At 37.9% G+C, this 18,570-nt stretch overlaps 1 protein-coding gene across 1 annotated transcript in view; it reads left to right on the top strand.

Moving 5' to 3' along the window:
• The window catches only part of FRK (fyn related Src family tyrosine kinase), a 107,905-nt gene extending 89,661 nt beyond the window's left edge, over positions 1 to 18,244 (top strand). The window contains exons 5-8 of the mRNA XM_060616447.2: positions 3,889 to 4,047; positions 11,954 to 12,135; positions 13,236 to 13,401; positions 13,790 to 18,244. Of these exons, the coding sequence (XP_060472430.1) occupies positions 3,889 to 4,047; positions 11,954 to 12,135; positions 13,236 to 13,401; positions 13,790 to 14,001 (719 nt within the window). The 3' untranslated portion in view covers positions 14,002 to 18,244. The remainder of the gene's footprint in view (positions 1 to 3,888; positions 4,048 to 11,953; positions 12,136 to 13,235; positions 13,402 to 13,789) is intronic.
• The last annotated feature ends 326 nt before the right edge of the window (positions 18,245 to 18,570 follow it).

Below are 18,570 nucleotides of genomic sequence, written 5' to 3'. Positions count from 1 at the left end.
GCCCCTCCCCCACGCATACACGAGTTTCTCTCTCTCTCTCTTAAAATAAATAAAATAAACTCTTAAAAAGGTGACTTTACTGGAAGTACTTAGAACAATACTTAAATCAATAGAACCTTGGAGATCTTCAGGGAGAAACAATTTTATTAAATACTAATTGTTTATGGTTAAAAGGTAAAATGGTCCATCTAAAAGACCTCATATTTGGAAATGTAGGAACTATTTTTTCTTCCATCTTCCTTTTTCCTATCGTGGAAATTAAAAGTGAGTGTACTAAAATAATATTTATTCAGGCAGGCATTATCTCTTCCATTTTAAAAGTGAGATAAGAAAATTTAAAAAGATTAAGTAACTTTCCTGAAATGTACTAGTCATATGATCTTGAGTAAATTTTAAACTACTCTGTGCCTCAGTTCTATCATTTGCAAAAAAGAGATACTAATAAGGCCAACCCTTATTAGTAATAATAAGGATTATTATGAAGATTAAACTGGGTCATTAGTGGAAATGCTTTGAATAATGTCTGGTTCATAGTAAGTGACCAAGAAAAACTTTTTATTTTAATTATTATTATTACTGTTATTATTATTATTATAAGGTCAATAAATGGAAGAGCTAGGATCTGAACTCACATCTATCACTATTGCATCACACCCCAGGGGAGAAAGTACAGCGTTACTGTAGTCGCCTCATATCTACATCTAATAACATAGGTAAGAATAATAACTAGAGGCTAGAAATTAGTTCTCTAGGGGACCTTCATTCTTTACTTAACCAGAATTCTTAAGGGTTTTGAAAGCCTCCTGATGGCAGAACTTGAGCACCTGGGTGCTGCTGGATAGCACCATTCCTTTGGTGACATCATATCTTTGTGAAACTGGGTTTGTGGTGGTGACTGGGCTCACATTCAAGAGCCACACAAAAATTTCTCTGTATTACTTTTTTAAATGGGTATTAAGTTGTTAGAACACAAATACTTTTAAAGTTGCTTTGATTTAACCAAATAATCAATAGAACTCTTAGGTATTCATTTTGGCTTAAGGGCATATCATGAAAAAAGTTACTGAGACAAAGAGGATGCCATGAACCAAGAAAGTCTGGGCCCCTCTGGTGTAATAGTAAGAGCATAAAGTTTAGTATAAAACAGAACTGAGTTCAACCTTGCCTCTGCCCTCTGGGACACTGGACAATGTATTAATCTTTTGAATCTCCTCATCTGGAAGTGGGGATTATAATAGTTCCTACTTCATAGAGTTTTATGAGGACAAATTGAGTCAACGTACATAAAATATATGCAGTGAGTTCTTAATGAATGTTAGCTTCAATGGGGATGCTGACAGATGTCCACGGAAGTGCAGATTCGCTAGTGCAGGACGTCTGTCAGGCATTTACACCTGCCTCATGAAGTGATGGAGAAGCACTTTTAAGTGGCTGATGCCGTGTGAGCACTCCAGGTGAGAATGATCTATTCCAGCACCCGAGATTTTCACAATCACTGCATATATATTATTTTGAATCGTAATCTCGTTGACACTTGAGCCTAAACTTTATCGTTCAATCTAATCATTCTTTTCTCAAAACGAAGTAGCTAGCTATTCTTCCTAACACTGCTCTCCAAGGAAGGCCTTCTGGAGGTCAAAAAAGAACAAAAAAAAAAAAATCACTTTTCTTATATTAAAAAAAAAGTGCCACGATAGTTTTCTCTCCAACAGGAATAATTATTATTGATTTACAGTGTAATAGCAGCAAACAGCTTTGGTGATTGGTTAAATGTCTTCACTTCACTGGGGCCATTAATCAATCTTAGCAGCTATTTATTGCTTAGCAGACTACCACGCAATAAAGACGAGCCTGAAATCAACTCCCATAGTAGCTTTGACAGGCAAAATTAATATTTAATGCTGCATTACTAGCTGACTTGAAATTGGGTCTCTGCTGTGTAGCTGGTCAGCTGCAACCAGCGTAGCCATGGAGTGCTCTAAGCATCCTTCACCTGCAGAGGCTCCTGATGTACCGTGGTTTTTCAGGTCCTGTGGGTAGTCTGATTTGGCAATGATTCGAGTGTCCTGCATTTCACAAATCTGATGGCTACCAAAGCATTAGAGTGGAAACATATTGTGTATATAAATTGCCTGAATGGCGACTATTATCACTGGAAACTTAATGAATCAGATTATGTTGAGAGTGTGGTGGGAAGAATCCCACTATATCCATATTTGACCATAGGCCAAACTAAATTTAACAAGAAGAAAGCCCTTCATTATGGTTTGGGTGCCTCTTTTATTCTCAGCTCCATTTTGCCACTATGATTCGAAATTTTAATCCTCTTTGATTATGTAGATAATTCCAATTCCAATGATAGGGATGGAATTGAGGAAGTACAGAAGATCATGATGGAAATAAGAATAGGTCATTTTTCTCTATTCTTCCTCAGTAAGTCCTTGCCCCTTCCTCTCCTCAGTCTGTGAAAAAAATACAGTTGATCTATTTGGTTTTTCCTAGAATATGCTTATTAATAATAATACAAATAATGGCCTACAGTCATTGAACATATATGTTCCTGTTATTGCAATTTCCTGATAATGATTTTATGGTATCAGTAGGGTTATTAGCCATGTTATACAGATGAAGAAGTGAAGTTTGGAGATGTTTGGTAACTCGCTGAAGATTACCCAGTGAGCTAGTATTTGACCAGAATCTGGAGTTTAATCAAGCCTGTGTTCTGAACTTCTAGACTCTCAAGGGAATACCAAAGGCTAGACTGCCTAAATGGTTTATGTGAAATGATCTGCAAGTCACATGGAACTCGTCTTGACTTCATATTAATAAATAAGTCAGACTGCTATTTTAGAATGTCAAAGCTTATCCATGCCTGGGTTCAAATATCAGTTGTGAAGTCTTCATCATGAGATACTGATGAATGGGACAGTCTCTTTGAGCATCAGTGGAAATGATATTTGCACTATCCATAGTGAATACTGAGATATGAAATGACAGCATTCCTTCGATTACAGCAATGCCTCTGATACATCATATCTTTAAAAATAATGAAAGATTTCTGAAAATTATCGGTAAAGTGTAAACTCCAGGTATCCTTCCTCTTCTTAGATTTTGTTATTAACTACGTGGCACTTTGCAAGGTAAGAGTTGAACCATTAAAATACAATTTAATTGTAGGTGAGTCTTCAAAATAGGTCCCAATACTTCTCCCTTATCATTTGGTTAATCTATTAAGAGTCTGACTTATGGAAGTATTAACATAGGAGAAAATGTTGAAGATCAATTTCAAGTCAGACATAAAAGACTAGTGCAAAAAAACACTCAGTTTTGGGTGTAGCCCTTGAATATTTTCTATTTGGCCTATACCATATGTCCCTACAGAATTAAGGACATAAATATGGCAGAATGTCATGGCTTCAGGATTGTTATCCAGCTGTTCCCACAGTGGGTACCAAGGACAGGGCAGCTATCAGTCTTCCCTGGATCCTGGACCAAAAAGCTCTGGCTGCAGTAATTAACCATTCAGTGTCCTCCAGCATTCATGTTAATAGAATGCCTTCTTTTCGTGCTCTTAATTTGCTTGCCTTGTTTTATCAGTTAGACTGCCAGTCTCTCCTTTTTCCTTCATTTCTCATATGGACCTGAATCAACCTCTCCTCACCTACAGGTCATAACACATAAATTACACACCCTTGATGCACCAACACATCAGTTATTAGGTTGCCCTGGGTGGACTGATTCTCTTCTTTGATAAATCTGAAGATTTGTGACACCAATGCTCTTATTTTACTGAGAAGCAGGAAGCAATCTTGGTGATTCCCACCAGACTGCTGTGAGGATAGGAATGCCTCAATAACAGAAAGTGATTTCCTCCTCTTCTTGTTTCAGGTTCAATGGATCCAAATGACTTCCTGAGGGAGGCACAGATAATGAAGAACCTAAGACATCCAAAGCTTATCCAGCTTTATGCTGTTTGCACTTTAGAAGATCCAATTTATATTATTACAGAGTTGATGAGACATGGAAGTCTGCAGGAATATCTCCAAAGTAAGCTAAAGACTTAATAAAAGGAAGAAAGGAGGGATTTAGTTTAACTAGTCCTATAAATGTCAATTTAGCAAGCCTTCTATAACCCAAAGGATATTTACTATGTGTATATCTGTGAGAATGAATGGCTCAACTAGTTTTTAATAGGATATATACCGTGTGCTCAAAGGGAGGGAAAATATTTATGTAGTGAAGAACAAATTGTTCGCAACAGACATATCAGAGTACGTAAATGTAATGTAGAAAATTGAAGAATAGGTGTTTGGCGTGATGCTTTGTTTCCTGCAATAACTAATGGAACATTATCAGTCACGGGCCAATTTGTTCTATGGCTCAGAATTAGGGAACATGGGATACTTTTGGGGAAAGAGAGGGAAAGGTACCCTCATTCTTTTTCCTTTGCCAGTGTTAACATCATACTTGTTGGTGTTTAATATACTTCCACTGCTAGGCAGCATTAGAAATTTCAGACTAAAAAGCAGAAATATACAATTGCTTTATTTCTACATCTGCTTCCTGTAGTCAGAGAAGACTTAAGGGCATTGTGAAATTTTGATGTTTATTGCAAATGAATAATTTAATAAGCAACAATATAATGAGTATTAAAATGAGATGTTCAAAGTAGTGGAGATCAAGTACTGAGAGAATAATTCATGCTTAAAAAAAGAGACTTTTTCTATTGCTTTCCTGAAATGTCAGAGTGGGATTGATAGAACGTGCAGAGGTAAAGGGAGGTGAGAATAATGTAACAAAGATATTAGAAAGATAAGAGTATTCTCTGATTTCAGGGTGACTTGTGAAGCTGGCAGTATTAAATTGCAAAACTGGGGAAGAACAAAGGACCTGGGCCTGTTAAATGCTGTTAAAAATTATGCCTAGCTCCTTTGCATAAGGATTTCAAATTTAACAGTATCAGAATATGTTAGCCACCGTGGAAAAACTAACCTCAGCCATTGCCCCCTTTGCCTTATTCCCTGGGACAAAAGTACAGTCATTATCTTGGGTCCATCTTTAACAAAAATGATTTGTCAAGGGCACAGTTTCAAGTCTAATACTCAATTCTCAGTCTTCAGACCTGTTAGCATTTATTTCAATGGACACTCTTTCCCTTTGGAAATACCTCTTCATTTGGCCTCCAGGACACTTCACTCAATGGCTTTTCCTCCTATCTTTTTTGTTGGTTCTTCTCCCATCTGTGTGATTTCTCTTATCTCTCAGACCTCTTGGAATTTTGTAACATCACCAGTTACTTGCTAAGCACAGTCAGTTTCAATGTTAAATATTTATGTATCAAAGACTCCTGAAACTACATCCCTCCATTACTTCAGAATCATAAATCCAACTGCTTTCTTGACTACTCTACTTGAACCGTTCTCTGGATAACATAGGTATGATGCAGCAACACTCCCCTCTCCCAAATCCCAGAGGCACTTATTTCTTGCTCATGCTATGTGTGCAAAATAGATTGGTTGGTCGCTCAGGTGTTTTGATCATCTTGGCAGGGAAAGGGATGGGACTAATCCCATTCTGGCTCTTCGAGTTCCAACCAGGAGATGCAGAGATAACTTCTGTGCCCTTTTTCATTTGGTCAAATCAAGTCAAAAGGAATAGGGAAGTACAATTCTTTAAAGTGGTTGCAAGGAGGAAAAAAAATGTTTGTGAAAAGCTGGAATTTTCTACTCCAGGTGTCTATTAAAAAGTCTCAAAACAGCCATGTCCAAAACTGATCTTATGTATCCCCAGTAATCTGCTACTCTTGTGGTCTTCCCATCTTTGACAATGTCAACACTCAGGCCTAATCTCTTGATCATCTGTACTTCTCACAGTTTCTATCTAACTAATCTGAAAACCCCATTGGCTTCTTTCCAAATATATCCAAGATTTTGTCACCTCTCAGCACTCCTACCCTGGTCTAAGCTGAATCAACTCCTTCCTGGATTAGGCAACAGTCTCTTAAATGGTCTCCCTTGTTTAGTTCTTGCTCCCTTCAGTCTCCACTCAACACAGGAGGTGGAGAGAGCCTGTTAAAAGGTAAATCAGATTGTGTTCCCCCCTCAGCTCAAAGCCTTCTGTGACTCACTGGTTTTCTCTATATAACCCATAAGGTCCTACATGGCCCAGCTTTCCATTACCTCACTGACCACATCTCTCCCAGTGTCTCCCTTGTTCAGTCTGTGTCAGCTGCACTGTCCTTTGCTGCTCTTCATATCTTCCAGGTGCGCTTTGCTTCAGGCCCTTTGTGCTTTTTCCATCCTCTATCTGAATTCCACCCCCCTCCCATTACTTACCCATGTACTCATTTCCTCACTTCTGAAAAGTCTTTCCTCAGACATTCCCATTACAGTGAGTCTTTCAATGGTCAACCTCTGAATTCTAAAATTTAATCTCCCTCTTCTGTCTCTTTGTATTCCTCTTTTCTGCTTTTTTGTTTTCCTTTTTCTTAGCTGTTAATCATCATATAGTGCATTGCTTTTTTAAAGAAGTTTATTTATTTATTTTGAGAGAGAGAGAAACAGTGCACGAGTTGGGGAGGGGCAGAGAGAGAGAGGGAGAGAAAGAGAATCCTAAGTAGGCTCTTCACTGCCAGCGTAGAGCATAATGTGGGGTTTGAACTCACAAACTGTGAGATCATGACCTAAGCCGAAGTCAAGAGCCAGATGATTGGGGCACCTGGGTGGCTCAATTGATTAAGCATCCAACTTCAGCTCAGGTCATGATCTCACAATTCATGGGTTTGAGCCTCACATTGGGCTCTGCACTGCAGAGTGTGCTTGGGATTTTCTTTCTCCTCCTCTCTCTCAAAATAAATAAACTTAAAAAAAAAAAGAGCCAGATGCTGAACTGAGTCACCCAGGCATCCCAATGCATGACTTTTTAATATGGCTTATTGTCAGCATCTTCTCAAATACAACTCCCTGAGGACAGAGATTTTTCTTTATTTTAATGATAGAAGAGTGTCAGGCACATAGAAAGTGTGCTCTGATTATGTGTTGACCGAATAAATGAAAAAAAAAATTAATGGATAGATTAACTGGGGCTATTCTAAACCTAATATGATCAGGACTTGGGGTTGAGCTTGTCTTGAGACTCTTGGTGTCAGCTTGACAAGATCCACTTATTAATTACGAACTCCTCTGGCACTGAGAATTTTTGTGGTTTGTTAATGTGTTTTACTCAAGGGTGAGCACAAACCCTGTCATATTCTGGATTGGGCTATCAGGGTCAAGTTTACCAAGGCCTTCATTTGCTAAGATACTTAGTAGCCATGAGAAATGATGAAGAGATGCTCATTACAGACAATCCCTTCCCAATCAAGAGGGCTTAAATTCAACAAAGTGATCTTAAAATGAATCTGCCACGTTTAAACAGCCCATCATGATACATATTATAAGCTGAAAGACTCAAGTGATGGAACATAGTTGAAAATATTTTCTTGTTGCGGATGTAAATTGTCACAGAATTGTGAACCTTTATATCAGTTTTGACAGCTGACTGTTGCATTAGAAGTGTGTTCTGAGGTTCCCCTGGGCAGTTCCTAGGCCATTCTACTCTTTCAGGGTAGAAAATATGTTAGTACTCGATTTCCTTCACTATTGTGCTGGTCAGTGAAAACTTTATATCCACTGTAATAGAATTAGATGTTGAATTTGATAGCTGAAATGGCATACATAGTTTTCTATGGAACCATCTTTGTAGACCCTAAGCTTGGCTGAATATTTTTTTTGTAATAAATTTCTCCAAAATAGAAGAGGCTTACCAAAAAACTTTAGCATTGAGGGTAATTGATGTCCAGTATTTCCTGCTGAAATTTAAAGAGAATAAATATCTGCATTTTTTTTTTTTTTTGCATATATACATACTGTTTAAAATAAGTCAAGCTCCAGCATGTTGTTCATCATTCTCATGGACCGTTCACTAAAGTGGACTGAGGTAGACAGGAGCGTTTTTTTTTTTTTTTTTTTTTTTTTTTAAATTTTTTTCAACGTTTTTCATTTATATTTGGGACAGAGAGAGACAGAGCATGAACGGGGGAGGGGCAGAGAGAGAGGGAGACACAGAATCGGAAACAGGCTCCAGGCTCCGAGCCATCAGCCCAGAGCCTGACGCGGGGCTCGAACTCACGGACCGCGAGATCGTGACCTGGCTGAAGTCGGACGCTTAACTGACTGCGCCACCCAGGCGCCCCTGCCACATCTTCTTTATCCATTCATCAGTCAATGGACATTTGGGCTCTCCCTGTAATTTGGCTATTGTTGATAGTGCTGCTATAAACATGGGGGTGCATGTGCCCCTTTGAAACAGCACACCTGTATCCCTTGGATAAATGCCTAGTAGTGCAATTGCTGGGTCATAGGGTAGTTCTATTTTTAATTTTTTGAGGAACGTCCATACTGTTTTCCAGAGTGGCTACACCAGTTTACATTCTCACCAGCAGTGCAAAAGGGTTCCTCTTTCTCTGCATCCTCACCAGCATCTGTTGTTTCTTGAGTTGTTAATTTTAGCCATCCTGACAGGTGTGAGATGGTATCTCATTGTGGTTTAGATTTGTACTTCCCTGATGATGAGTGATGTTGAGCATTTTTTCATGTGTCAGTTGGCCATCTGGATGTCTTCTTTGGAAAAGTGTCTATTCATCTCTTTTGTCCATTTTTCACTGCACTATTTGTTTTTTGGGTGTTGAGCTTGATAAGTTCTTTATAGATTTCGGATACTAGCCCTTAATCTGATATGTCATTTGCAAATATCTTCTCCCATTCCGTTGGTTGCCTTTTAGTTTTGCTGATTGTTTCCTTTGCTGTGTAGAATTTTTTTTATCTTGATGAGGTCCCAATAGTTCATTTTTGCTTTTGTTTCCCTTGCCTCTGGAGACACGTCAAGTAAGAAGTTGCTGTGGCCGAGATCAAGGAGGCTGTTGCCTGTTTTGTCCTCTAGGATTTAAAAAATAAAAAAAATTTTTTTTCTTTTTTTGAGAGAGACAGAAAGTGACAGAGCATACATGGGGGGAGGGGCAGAGAGGGAGACACAGAATCTGAAGCAGGCTCCAGGCTCTGAGCTGTCAGCACAGAACCTGACACAGGGCTTGAGCCCATGAACCATGAGATCATGACCTGAACTAAAGTCGGACATTCAACTGATGGAGCCACCCAGGCGCCTGCCTCCTCTAGGGTTTTGATGGCTTCCTGTCTTATGGTTAGGTCTTTCATCCATTTTGAGTTTATTTGTGTGTGTGGTGTAAGAAAGTGGTCCAGGTTCATTCTGCACATTGCCGTAAAAATATGCATTTTTGATATGCATCACACTGCTCTTCTGAGTGGCACTCCTTAGATGGTGACGTAGGGATTTAGACTCCTTTCATCATGTGGCTCTGCCATTTCAAAATGTATTTCTTCTAGCTACAAAACTGCGGGAGATTTTAAGGATTAGGCCTGTAAGTGACGGACATCCTCTCTTGCACGCATTGCAGTGCACGGAACTAGTGGCATGATCCAATTTAACTGCTAGGGAAGATGGGGAATATAGTCCTCTGTGTTTGCCCAGGAAGAAGAGGACAAATGGATCAGTGAGAAGTTAGTTTCACCGCATATCCTATTTAAATATACTGCTTGCAGGGGTGCCTGGGTGGCTCATTTATTTAAGCATCTGACTCTTGATTTCAGCCCAGGTCGTGATCTCATGGTTGTGGAATTGAGCCCCACGTTGGGCTCCATGGTGAGTGTGGAGCCTGCTTAAGATTCTCTCTCTGTCTTCCTCTACCCCTCTCTCTCATTTGCGCGTGCTCTCTCTCTCTCTCTCTCTCTCTCTCAAAAATAAAATAAAATAAAAATAAATAAAAAAAATATGCTGCTTGCATTAAAAAATAAACATGTATTTACCGACACATACACATACACACACTGTGCTTAGGTCTTCACCGTTAAAAAAAAATCTCCTCAACTCTGTTTATTTCATTTTTTATTGAAAAGATAGCATACATTATGGAAAGAGCACACATCATAGGGCATAATTTATCATTACTTAAGAGTGAGCAAGTAAATAATGGTATAGCCACTGCATAAATCAAGAGTGAGAACATGGCTAGCACTCCAGAAACTCCCTAAGTCCCATATCATTGACAGCCGTTCACAGTCATGAATTTCTTGATAATCACTTTCCCATGATTCACACTTTCCTCTGCCAACTGCCAACTCTTTTGTTGTCTTCCTTTCTTGACTAGGGTTTGGAAATTGACATCTCCTCCTGCTGTCTCCATGTCCTCAGCTTCCGTTCTGCCCTCAACCCCTTGTCCCCCATCTCCAGTGAAGTTGTTCATCCTGTCACTAAGGCATTCAGTTCTTACCTTGCTGGACTTACTTGTGGAATTTGGCAACGGTGGTGACCTTCTCAAAACCTTTGACTGTTAGGGTGTTCTCTTCTGGTTCTTCTTTCATTCTTTTAACTGATTCCTCTCAGTTTTCGTGCAGATTTATCTTCCTCTGCCCACCCTAAATGTTGATGTTTCTCATGATTCTGTCACTTCCCAGCAGTCTCGCCCACTTTTAATGTTTAACTCCTACTCATCAACTGTGATTGTTAAGTTGACATCTTTAGCTGCGTGCTCTCTCCTGAGCTCCAGACCCTTGTGCATGTCTTCATTTAGACATTTCCGTTTGAGTAATCCATATGTATCTCTACCGTGACAAAGCTTAAACTGTTTAATTCCAGTTAGGCAGCAGCAATGAGAATAAAAACAGGTAGGGTTTACCTGGTTCTTTCTAGGTGCCAGGCTCTGCTTTAAGTGCCTTACATGTATTAACTCATTTTAACAACCAATACCATAAGGTAATTACAATTACCACAACATAGATGGAAACACTGAGGCACAGGAGTGTTAAGCGGCTTGCCTAAGGTTAGGAAGAAATGTGAGCCCTGTGAAAGCCCTGATCCAGATTCTGGTACTCTAACTTCAAGCCAGTTTTCCAACACCTGAGCTTCAGTTGCCTCTCAAGTCAGAAGTTGTGCCTAAGACTCTTGACCATGAATCCAACACACTCTTGGTAATATTTGGCTTATTCGGTCAGGGATGATGATAGTTTGGATTTTTATGAGACCTTTTAATTCTCCAGAAATCTGAAGACATCTACTAACCAGTAGAGCAGCTAAACAGTATCCAGGATGGCTGACCGCATTGCACAAAGTCCCCACATAGTAAAACTAACCTCTCTACTAATGGCCAAACTGACTCTCCTGCATAATTTTCTGATTATGAGTAGTGGGAGAAACTGTGTCTATCAAAGGCATGTCCATGCCTGGAGAGATGAGCAAACCATCTCTAGGATTAACAGGCTTAAAAAGGGAAACGAAAAAAGTGCATCAAGCTTAATGAAGTACAAATGTAACACACACATTTTATAACTACTGATAGAGTCTTCATTTTTGTTACTGAACTGATTTCTAAGAACAATATGATGGAAGAATGAGAAATTTTCATTGGCTCAGCCATGCAAATTAGTATTATTTTACAGCGTCAAGGACTAAAACAAACTGTGCAATGTTTGAAGGAAATCTAGAGGCAACCAAGTAAATAATTTCCATGAAGAGATGAGTCAGTGGTGCGTGCTATGGAAAATGACAATACCTGGACTCTTTCAGGTATTTATAGCTGTGTTTGAATCATGTGATACTGCTGTTTCTTTCTCAGTGTAGTGTTCCTTTAGGGGAGGGAGGGCCACAGCCTTGGAATGTGTTTGGACTTTGAAAATTGTTGCCCTTCACAGGAAATGAATAGTTTGTATTATGTTTCTTGCTCAACAGATCGGTGCTATGGCACTTAAGCCCACTGGTAGCTCATTCATCGTCATTCTCAGAATTCACTTTAATAATTCAAATGTTCTCCAAAGTAAACCTTTGACTTTCTCTTATTGCTCAGATGATGCTGGAACAAAAATCCACCTGACCCAGCAGGTAGACATGGCAGCACAGGTTGCCTCTGGAATGGCTTATTTGGAGTCCCAGAACTACATCCATAGAGATCTGGCTGCCAGAAATGTCCTTGTTGGTGAACATAATATCTACAAAGTTGCAGATTTTGGACTTGCAAGGGTTTTTAAGGTGAATTTTGTTTTGTTCTATTTAGGTTTTGTCATGGGTTAAAAGACTAACAACATACTAGTAGTCTAATAGATTTGCTGTTATTCTTCAAAATAATCTTTGTCCAAGTTGTGTGGTCCACAATCTTTGTCCACAGTTGTGTGGTAGCCTAAAGCCTTACAGATAAACTACCTGCTGTTTCTATTTCTTCACCAAGGAGAAAAAAACAGAGAAAATGATGCCCACCCAGATGGGAAAGTATGTGATTAAGTTTGTGGCTGAAGTAATGATCCATTTTTCAGTACCAGTAAGCCTCTGGCTGTCTGTCTCTGTTTTCCTTACAAAAGGCATCACATTTTCTATAGTTACCCCATCCCCCTTTGCTTACTTTATGCCAACTAAAATTTCATGCTGCCAGAATTCTTCAGTAATCATTGGCTTTTTAATTCCGCCCCTCCCCTCATTTCATGACATCAGGCCAAAAGAAACTTATATAAGAGATACAGTATTAGGTGTTTTTCTCCTCATTTTCAATTTCTACATTGTGCCCTAAAAATATGGATGTGGAACATGAAACACAACATATAAGTGATTCTTTTTTGATCTTCATGAATTCATCATCTCTTTTCTTGATAAATTAATTAGAACCCCAGTGAGTTGATATATTAATTTAAATCATTTGGATCCTACTTTTCAGTATTAGAAAGTGGTAATGTGGTAATTATTAAACTCGGCTCTTCAATACCAGCAGTAAGTTTGAAAACAGACAGGCTTTGCTTTCATTATTTTTTTGTTGTTCTTTTTTTATTTGCTGAAGACCAGTTGCTAAATACCATCACACATGAATTCTCTCAAGTGTAGTAGAGTGCTCCTGCCAATGCTATTTTTAGCACATAGTAGGCCCTTATATGACATTGCATTAATAACTTCTCATAGATTCCTCAGTCTTATAAGCCAGATTTGGAATTTGCTACTGTAATCATCAATTGACCTAAGCTCATTTTGAATCTTTTCCCGCTAAATTTTAATGTGAAGCAGGTTACAGATCAATGAGGGTAGAAAAAAAAAATATATATATATATATCACTGGAATGTGGCTTGATTCCTAAATGCATTAACAGGTAGATAACGAAGACATCTATGAATCCAAACACGAAGTAAAGCTGCCAGTGAAGTGGACTGCACCTGAAGCCATTCGTGCTAATAAATTCAGCATTAAGTCCGATGTGTGGTCATTTGGAATCCTTCTTTATGAAATCATTACTTATGGCAAAATACCTTATAGTGGTGAGTAATTAATCCTGAAATGGGCCTTTCTGCTGCAGGTCACTTACTTAGGTGTGACTTTAACTGCTTTGGCCAGGCTTAGCGGGCAGAGTTATGAGGCTGACCACACCATGTGCCTGTGGGAGCATAATAGATAAAATTTGATGATGATGATTTGCATTAATGAGGTGGTTTATTGCCTCTGTATCCTTTGCTCTTAAATTGCAGTCTTATAGACATTATTTGCTGCAAGATTTAGTTTAATCTCTGCAGTCTGGGAAGGGGATGGTAGACCTCATAGTCTCACCAAGGAAATCAGTTTGCTTTGTAATCTGGAGTATAATTATCTCTGAATTTAAGACCCTGATCTTTAACTTGTCTTTTGTTGGTCCCATTCTGTATTATTTAGGCATGACAGGTGCTCAGGTAATCCAGTTGTTGGGTCAAAACTACAGACTCCCTCAACCACCTAACTGTCCACAAGAATTCTACAACATCATGTTGGAATGCTGGAATGCAGAGCCTAAAGAACGGCCAACCTTTGAGACATTGCAATGGAAACTTGAAGACTATTATGAAACAGAATTTTCATATTCAGAGGCAAATAACTTCGTAAGATGAACACGGAAAGGAACATTAAATAATGAAGTAGCAAAAAAGTTCAATAATCAGTCCAGAAATAAAGCTTATTAATCAACTGTGAAAAGAGCTTACCTTGACACATTCAAGTGATAGGGTCAACTTGGCCATGTATTATGAAAAAGATTATATGTTCATTTTATCGACTGGCCCACACTGCTGGACAGTCTATGATGATATTTTATCACTGTCTGGCAAAATCAAGCACACTAAATCCAGTTATTTTTCTTTTTTAAAAATACTTACATTTGTATTTATTGTTTGAATCACCTATCAAGAGGATCAACAGATGATAGTCAATTTTTACTCAGTGACTGTTGTAGCATTTTCCTGTTTAACCTGATTAAAGTGGTTATTCATTATTCCTCGGTTTGCTGAATCCCATCAGGATGTTATTATGAAGGAATCTGATTGCTTTGCTGCACAGCAGGACCTGTGCTTTGAGATTTTTTTTTTCTCTTTTAAAATATCCTGTAACTACAATGAAGGTAAAGCCATGTTAGATGACTTGATTGTACTTGGAGTAATTGCACATATTTTTTTTTCCTATGCATAAAATAATGAAGCAGCTGTTGAGAAAAAGAATTAAAATTTCTCACATTTTGTAGAAGGAAATCATGGGATTTTTCTTTACCTCAGTATGTGTCATCTGAGAATCATCTACGTTAGTTTTAATCTCCTAATGTTAAGAATCAGATTGCAAGGCAGATGAGTTATTATCTCTGGAAATAGGTGAAAAACATCTAATAGCCCGCGAAATCGAGAAATGAGTATAAAATAGTTTAGGAAAATGAGAAGAGAGTAGTAGGATTGCTATAGCTTGGGTTTCTGAATAATTTTTAAAAAATGGGCCTATGACATATAGGCTGGAGTTTTAAATTGACTACAATATAGGTCAAGCTTGGTTTTAGATCTAGAGGCTAGAAATAATGTCTGACCTTGGTTATGAAACTGTATTTTTGTCTGGTAAGACAAATGGGTTTTTACTCATCTTAAATGGCATTAACCTTTGTAAGAATGTTACTGTCTTCTTAAGCAATGGGTGTATCAAATTTTGTGCTTCATTAGATGATGAGGGAGGGTTCTCAAAGGTAGTTTCAAAATCAAGGAGATATACAAAGATCTTCTGCCATAAAGTAATATGAATGAAACAAGCCATGAGGAAACAGAAGATTTCGAGTATATTTTCTCATCTTTAAAGCAGAAGAGGAGCATATTTAAACCATCACAGAAACCCACATTCAAAGTGGATGAAGCACTATGTGTGAGCTCCGACTGGAAGGCTGGAGGTAGAGAGGGCTCTAGGTACCTGACCGCTAGCACTTTAGTGATGTTGACAGGACTCATGTTATTCCCATCCTCTCCTGTGTCACCAACGTTGTCCTCATTCTCATAGTCACAGATGGCTTGGTAGCAGCTGGGGCTCCCTGCTCTTTTCTCCTCATCCAGAAAATGGGAAATATCTCTCTATGCATTTTTAGCGTGCATAAAAACCATTCTTTTTATGTTCAGGCAAATCGGGGTCATATGCCCTTCCCTGGATGAATGATAGACTTAACGTAAATGTTATGTGCTGATTGGCTTGGCAGAAGTTGTGCCACTCAAGCTGGGAATGTGACCATTTTTTCTGGAGACAAGTTGGGAGGTTGACTTATCTGAATAAAATTAGATGCTGGGTAGGTATCCATTAAGGAGAAAATCCCCTGAGATTTAAGTAGGTGTATATACAGACATTCAAACTTCTCTGACTAAAATGGGTCATGTAGAGCTAACAATAATAGAGACTTTTGACTTTTTTATAAATAGAAAATAGTTGTAAGCTAAGGTCAGCACTAATTATTTAAATCAATTGACTATGTATAAGACAACTTTATTTAAAGTCAGAGTCTAATTGTGAAAATTCAACTACTATATAATTTGTCTTATATAAATTTCTAAGTAAGATCTGATTTTGAAACATATAAAGAAGGTTATCCTCTCGTTTTAATAACACCTGAAACCCATTTTACTTACTACATTTGATTCTTAGAGACATTTATGTTCAAGGTTCTGTCAAAGCAATCTATTATTCTTGTTTTTGCCTGATGGATCATAGAGAAAAATAATGGATTCAGTTATGAGAAGCAGTAATAGATTTTTTTTAAGCTGACATAAATTTCTTTTCCTGTATAGAATAAAAAGATCAGGAAAAGATAAGTTGAATTTTCCTACAATGAGCCAGTTCTTGTTAAATTTACCTCCCATAAATTGTAGCAAAGCACTTTCTATGTAATGTTTTATTTATGTAATTCAGTTATTTGGAGGTGGTGGTGAGGGATGTGAGTACATCATTTCATGTGGTATTTCAAATCTCCTTTGACAAAAGCCTAAGAATTTTTGCAATAGGAAAAATTCAAAATTCCATTAAACGTCTTTTAAGAAGGTTAGAAAGGAAATAGGTTTACATTACCTTAGGTCAAAAGAGGCACAGAATGGATTCCTAATAGTTGTGGAACCTGAATATTGTATCATCAAAAAAAAGTAAAATCAAAGTGACCAGCAATCTACAAACTGGGCTGTGGGGGAGTCTTAAAGGACACTGAAGAACAAGTGTGGGGAAGTTATCAGGCTAGGCCAACTCACAACATGTACTCACAACACATGTCTGCATGGGACTACATGGGTCAACTCAACCACAAGGGGCCTACACTCTTTTGATTCTCTGATGGCCCAGAGGGAACCCTTGCCCTTGGAAGGATGCCATAATGTCACACAGCTAGAGCTTCCTTGAGGAAGCAGGGCCCAGCTGGTGATCCATGGCTTTGTCAAACATATGCCCTATCTGCAATAAGGTTTCTCATAGTCTGGTTGAGCATATGGTTTCTGGACCAAAAGCCTGTCTTATAGTGTGTTTGTGATGACTTTTTAGGACTCTTTGCAAAGACACATTATGTGAACTGGAATGGTGATAATGTAGGTACTTACTCAAATTGTGTTATTGTGTTCTCCTGTTGGAAAAGTCCACTCTTAAAAAAAATAATAAATGAGGTTTATACCTGGATATTGGAATTGCCTGTGGGCTCATCTGGAGATGTTTTTGTATTTCCTTGGCATCATTATGGAGAAGTTCCGGTCTATAGTCTCCAACATGATCCAAAATTTTAGTGTTGTAGGATTAAAAAAAAAAAAAGCTGGTGGGAAGCTTGGTGAAGAGAGAATACTTATAAATCTTTTAAATCCGTGGCTCCAGCAATATTTTAATTTTCATAGTGTCATCTTTTTACTGCCTACACTGCCCCATTAAACTCCTTAAGATTCTTCCTTTTTTATATTAAGGAAGTGGTGGTAAATCTCTTAAATTATTTATTATATTTAGACATAAATTGAAGAATAAAAATAGCACACAAATTCTGAATATCAGAGCCTGTTACAAGTTTAACTTCAGTCTGCACTCAGATGGTACTGTCTACATAGGAGTTATAAGATTAAGTTATAAGGAAAGAAACACCCAATTATTTCCATTTTCTCTTCTTGCCTGGGTAGTTTATCTGTTAGTCATCTGAAGTAACAGACTTCAATGTAACATCTTTTTCATCCTCATGGAAAATAATTGGCTCTTCCAGAAAAGGGTAACAAATCTCAAACATACGCTAAGGATCTAGTTATGTATATTTCTGTGCAGGGGATTCAAGTCATATAACATAATAGCCCTGAAATCATATGTTAGGGAAAAATGGTTAAAAGCAACTAAAATTGCTTGGCTTGGAAGAAGCTAAACGTTGTCTTGTAATAATTCTCTGAGATTTTAGAACAGAGCTTATATTGTACTATATGTGAAAGGTAAAGTTGTTTGATATTAACCAAATCACATTTAACTTTTATGGTCCACACAATTTCAGAGCAAAGGATATTATGGCTTTTAATTGTTTTTCAAAATCTGCATTTAATAATAGATTCAGAAAGTGGTAAACAAAGCCGATTAGCCCGATTCTATACTTTGAAGGTGCCACTGTGAGGTATTTGTCTCTAAAGAAATGAGTATTTCTATATTATACCCTTTAATAATACTTATATTGCACAATTACATGTGAGTGTATTTATACATGATTCATTTATGTATGCAACAAGAAGGATAAAAAAGACTTCTTTTAGCAGTGCCTGACTGGTTGAGTCAGTAGAGCATGCAACTCTTGACCTCAGGGTCATGAGTTCAACCCCCACATTGGGCATGGAACCTATTTAAAAAGAAAAGAAAAATTAAAAAAAAAAATACCTTCTTTTAATTGTGCCACTTGTTACAATGCCGTTACTTATCTTGATTCAAATGCAACTAATTTTTTTTAAATTTCTATTTCTCTGTTCTTTAAAATATTAAGGCAAAGGCTTTTCTTGAAAATATATTTTAATCTAAGTGTTCTATCTTTATTTACACTGGAAATGACTATTATTTTTTTAAAATGTTTATTTTATTTCTTTTGAGAGAGAGAGAGAGAGTGTGAGCGGGAAAGGACAGAGAGAGAGGGTGAGAGAGAATCCCAAGAAGGCTCTAGGCTGTCAGTGCAGAGCCTCACG

The sequence above is a fragment of the Panthera onca genome, chromosome B2 (genome assembly GCF_046562875.1).
Source record: "Panthera onca isolate mPanOnc1 chromosome B2, mPanOnc1 haplotype 2, whole genome shotgun sequence".
In the NCBI taxonomy this organism is placed as follows: Eukaryota; Metazoa; Chordata; class Mammalia; order Carnivora; family Felidae; genus Panthera; species Panthera onca.
Note: the sequence above shows the minus strand (reverse complement) of the source record. Positions and strands in the feature narration are given on the sequence as shown.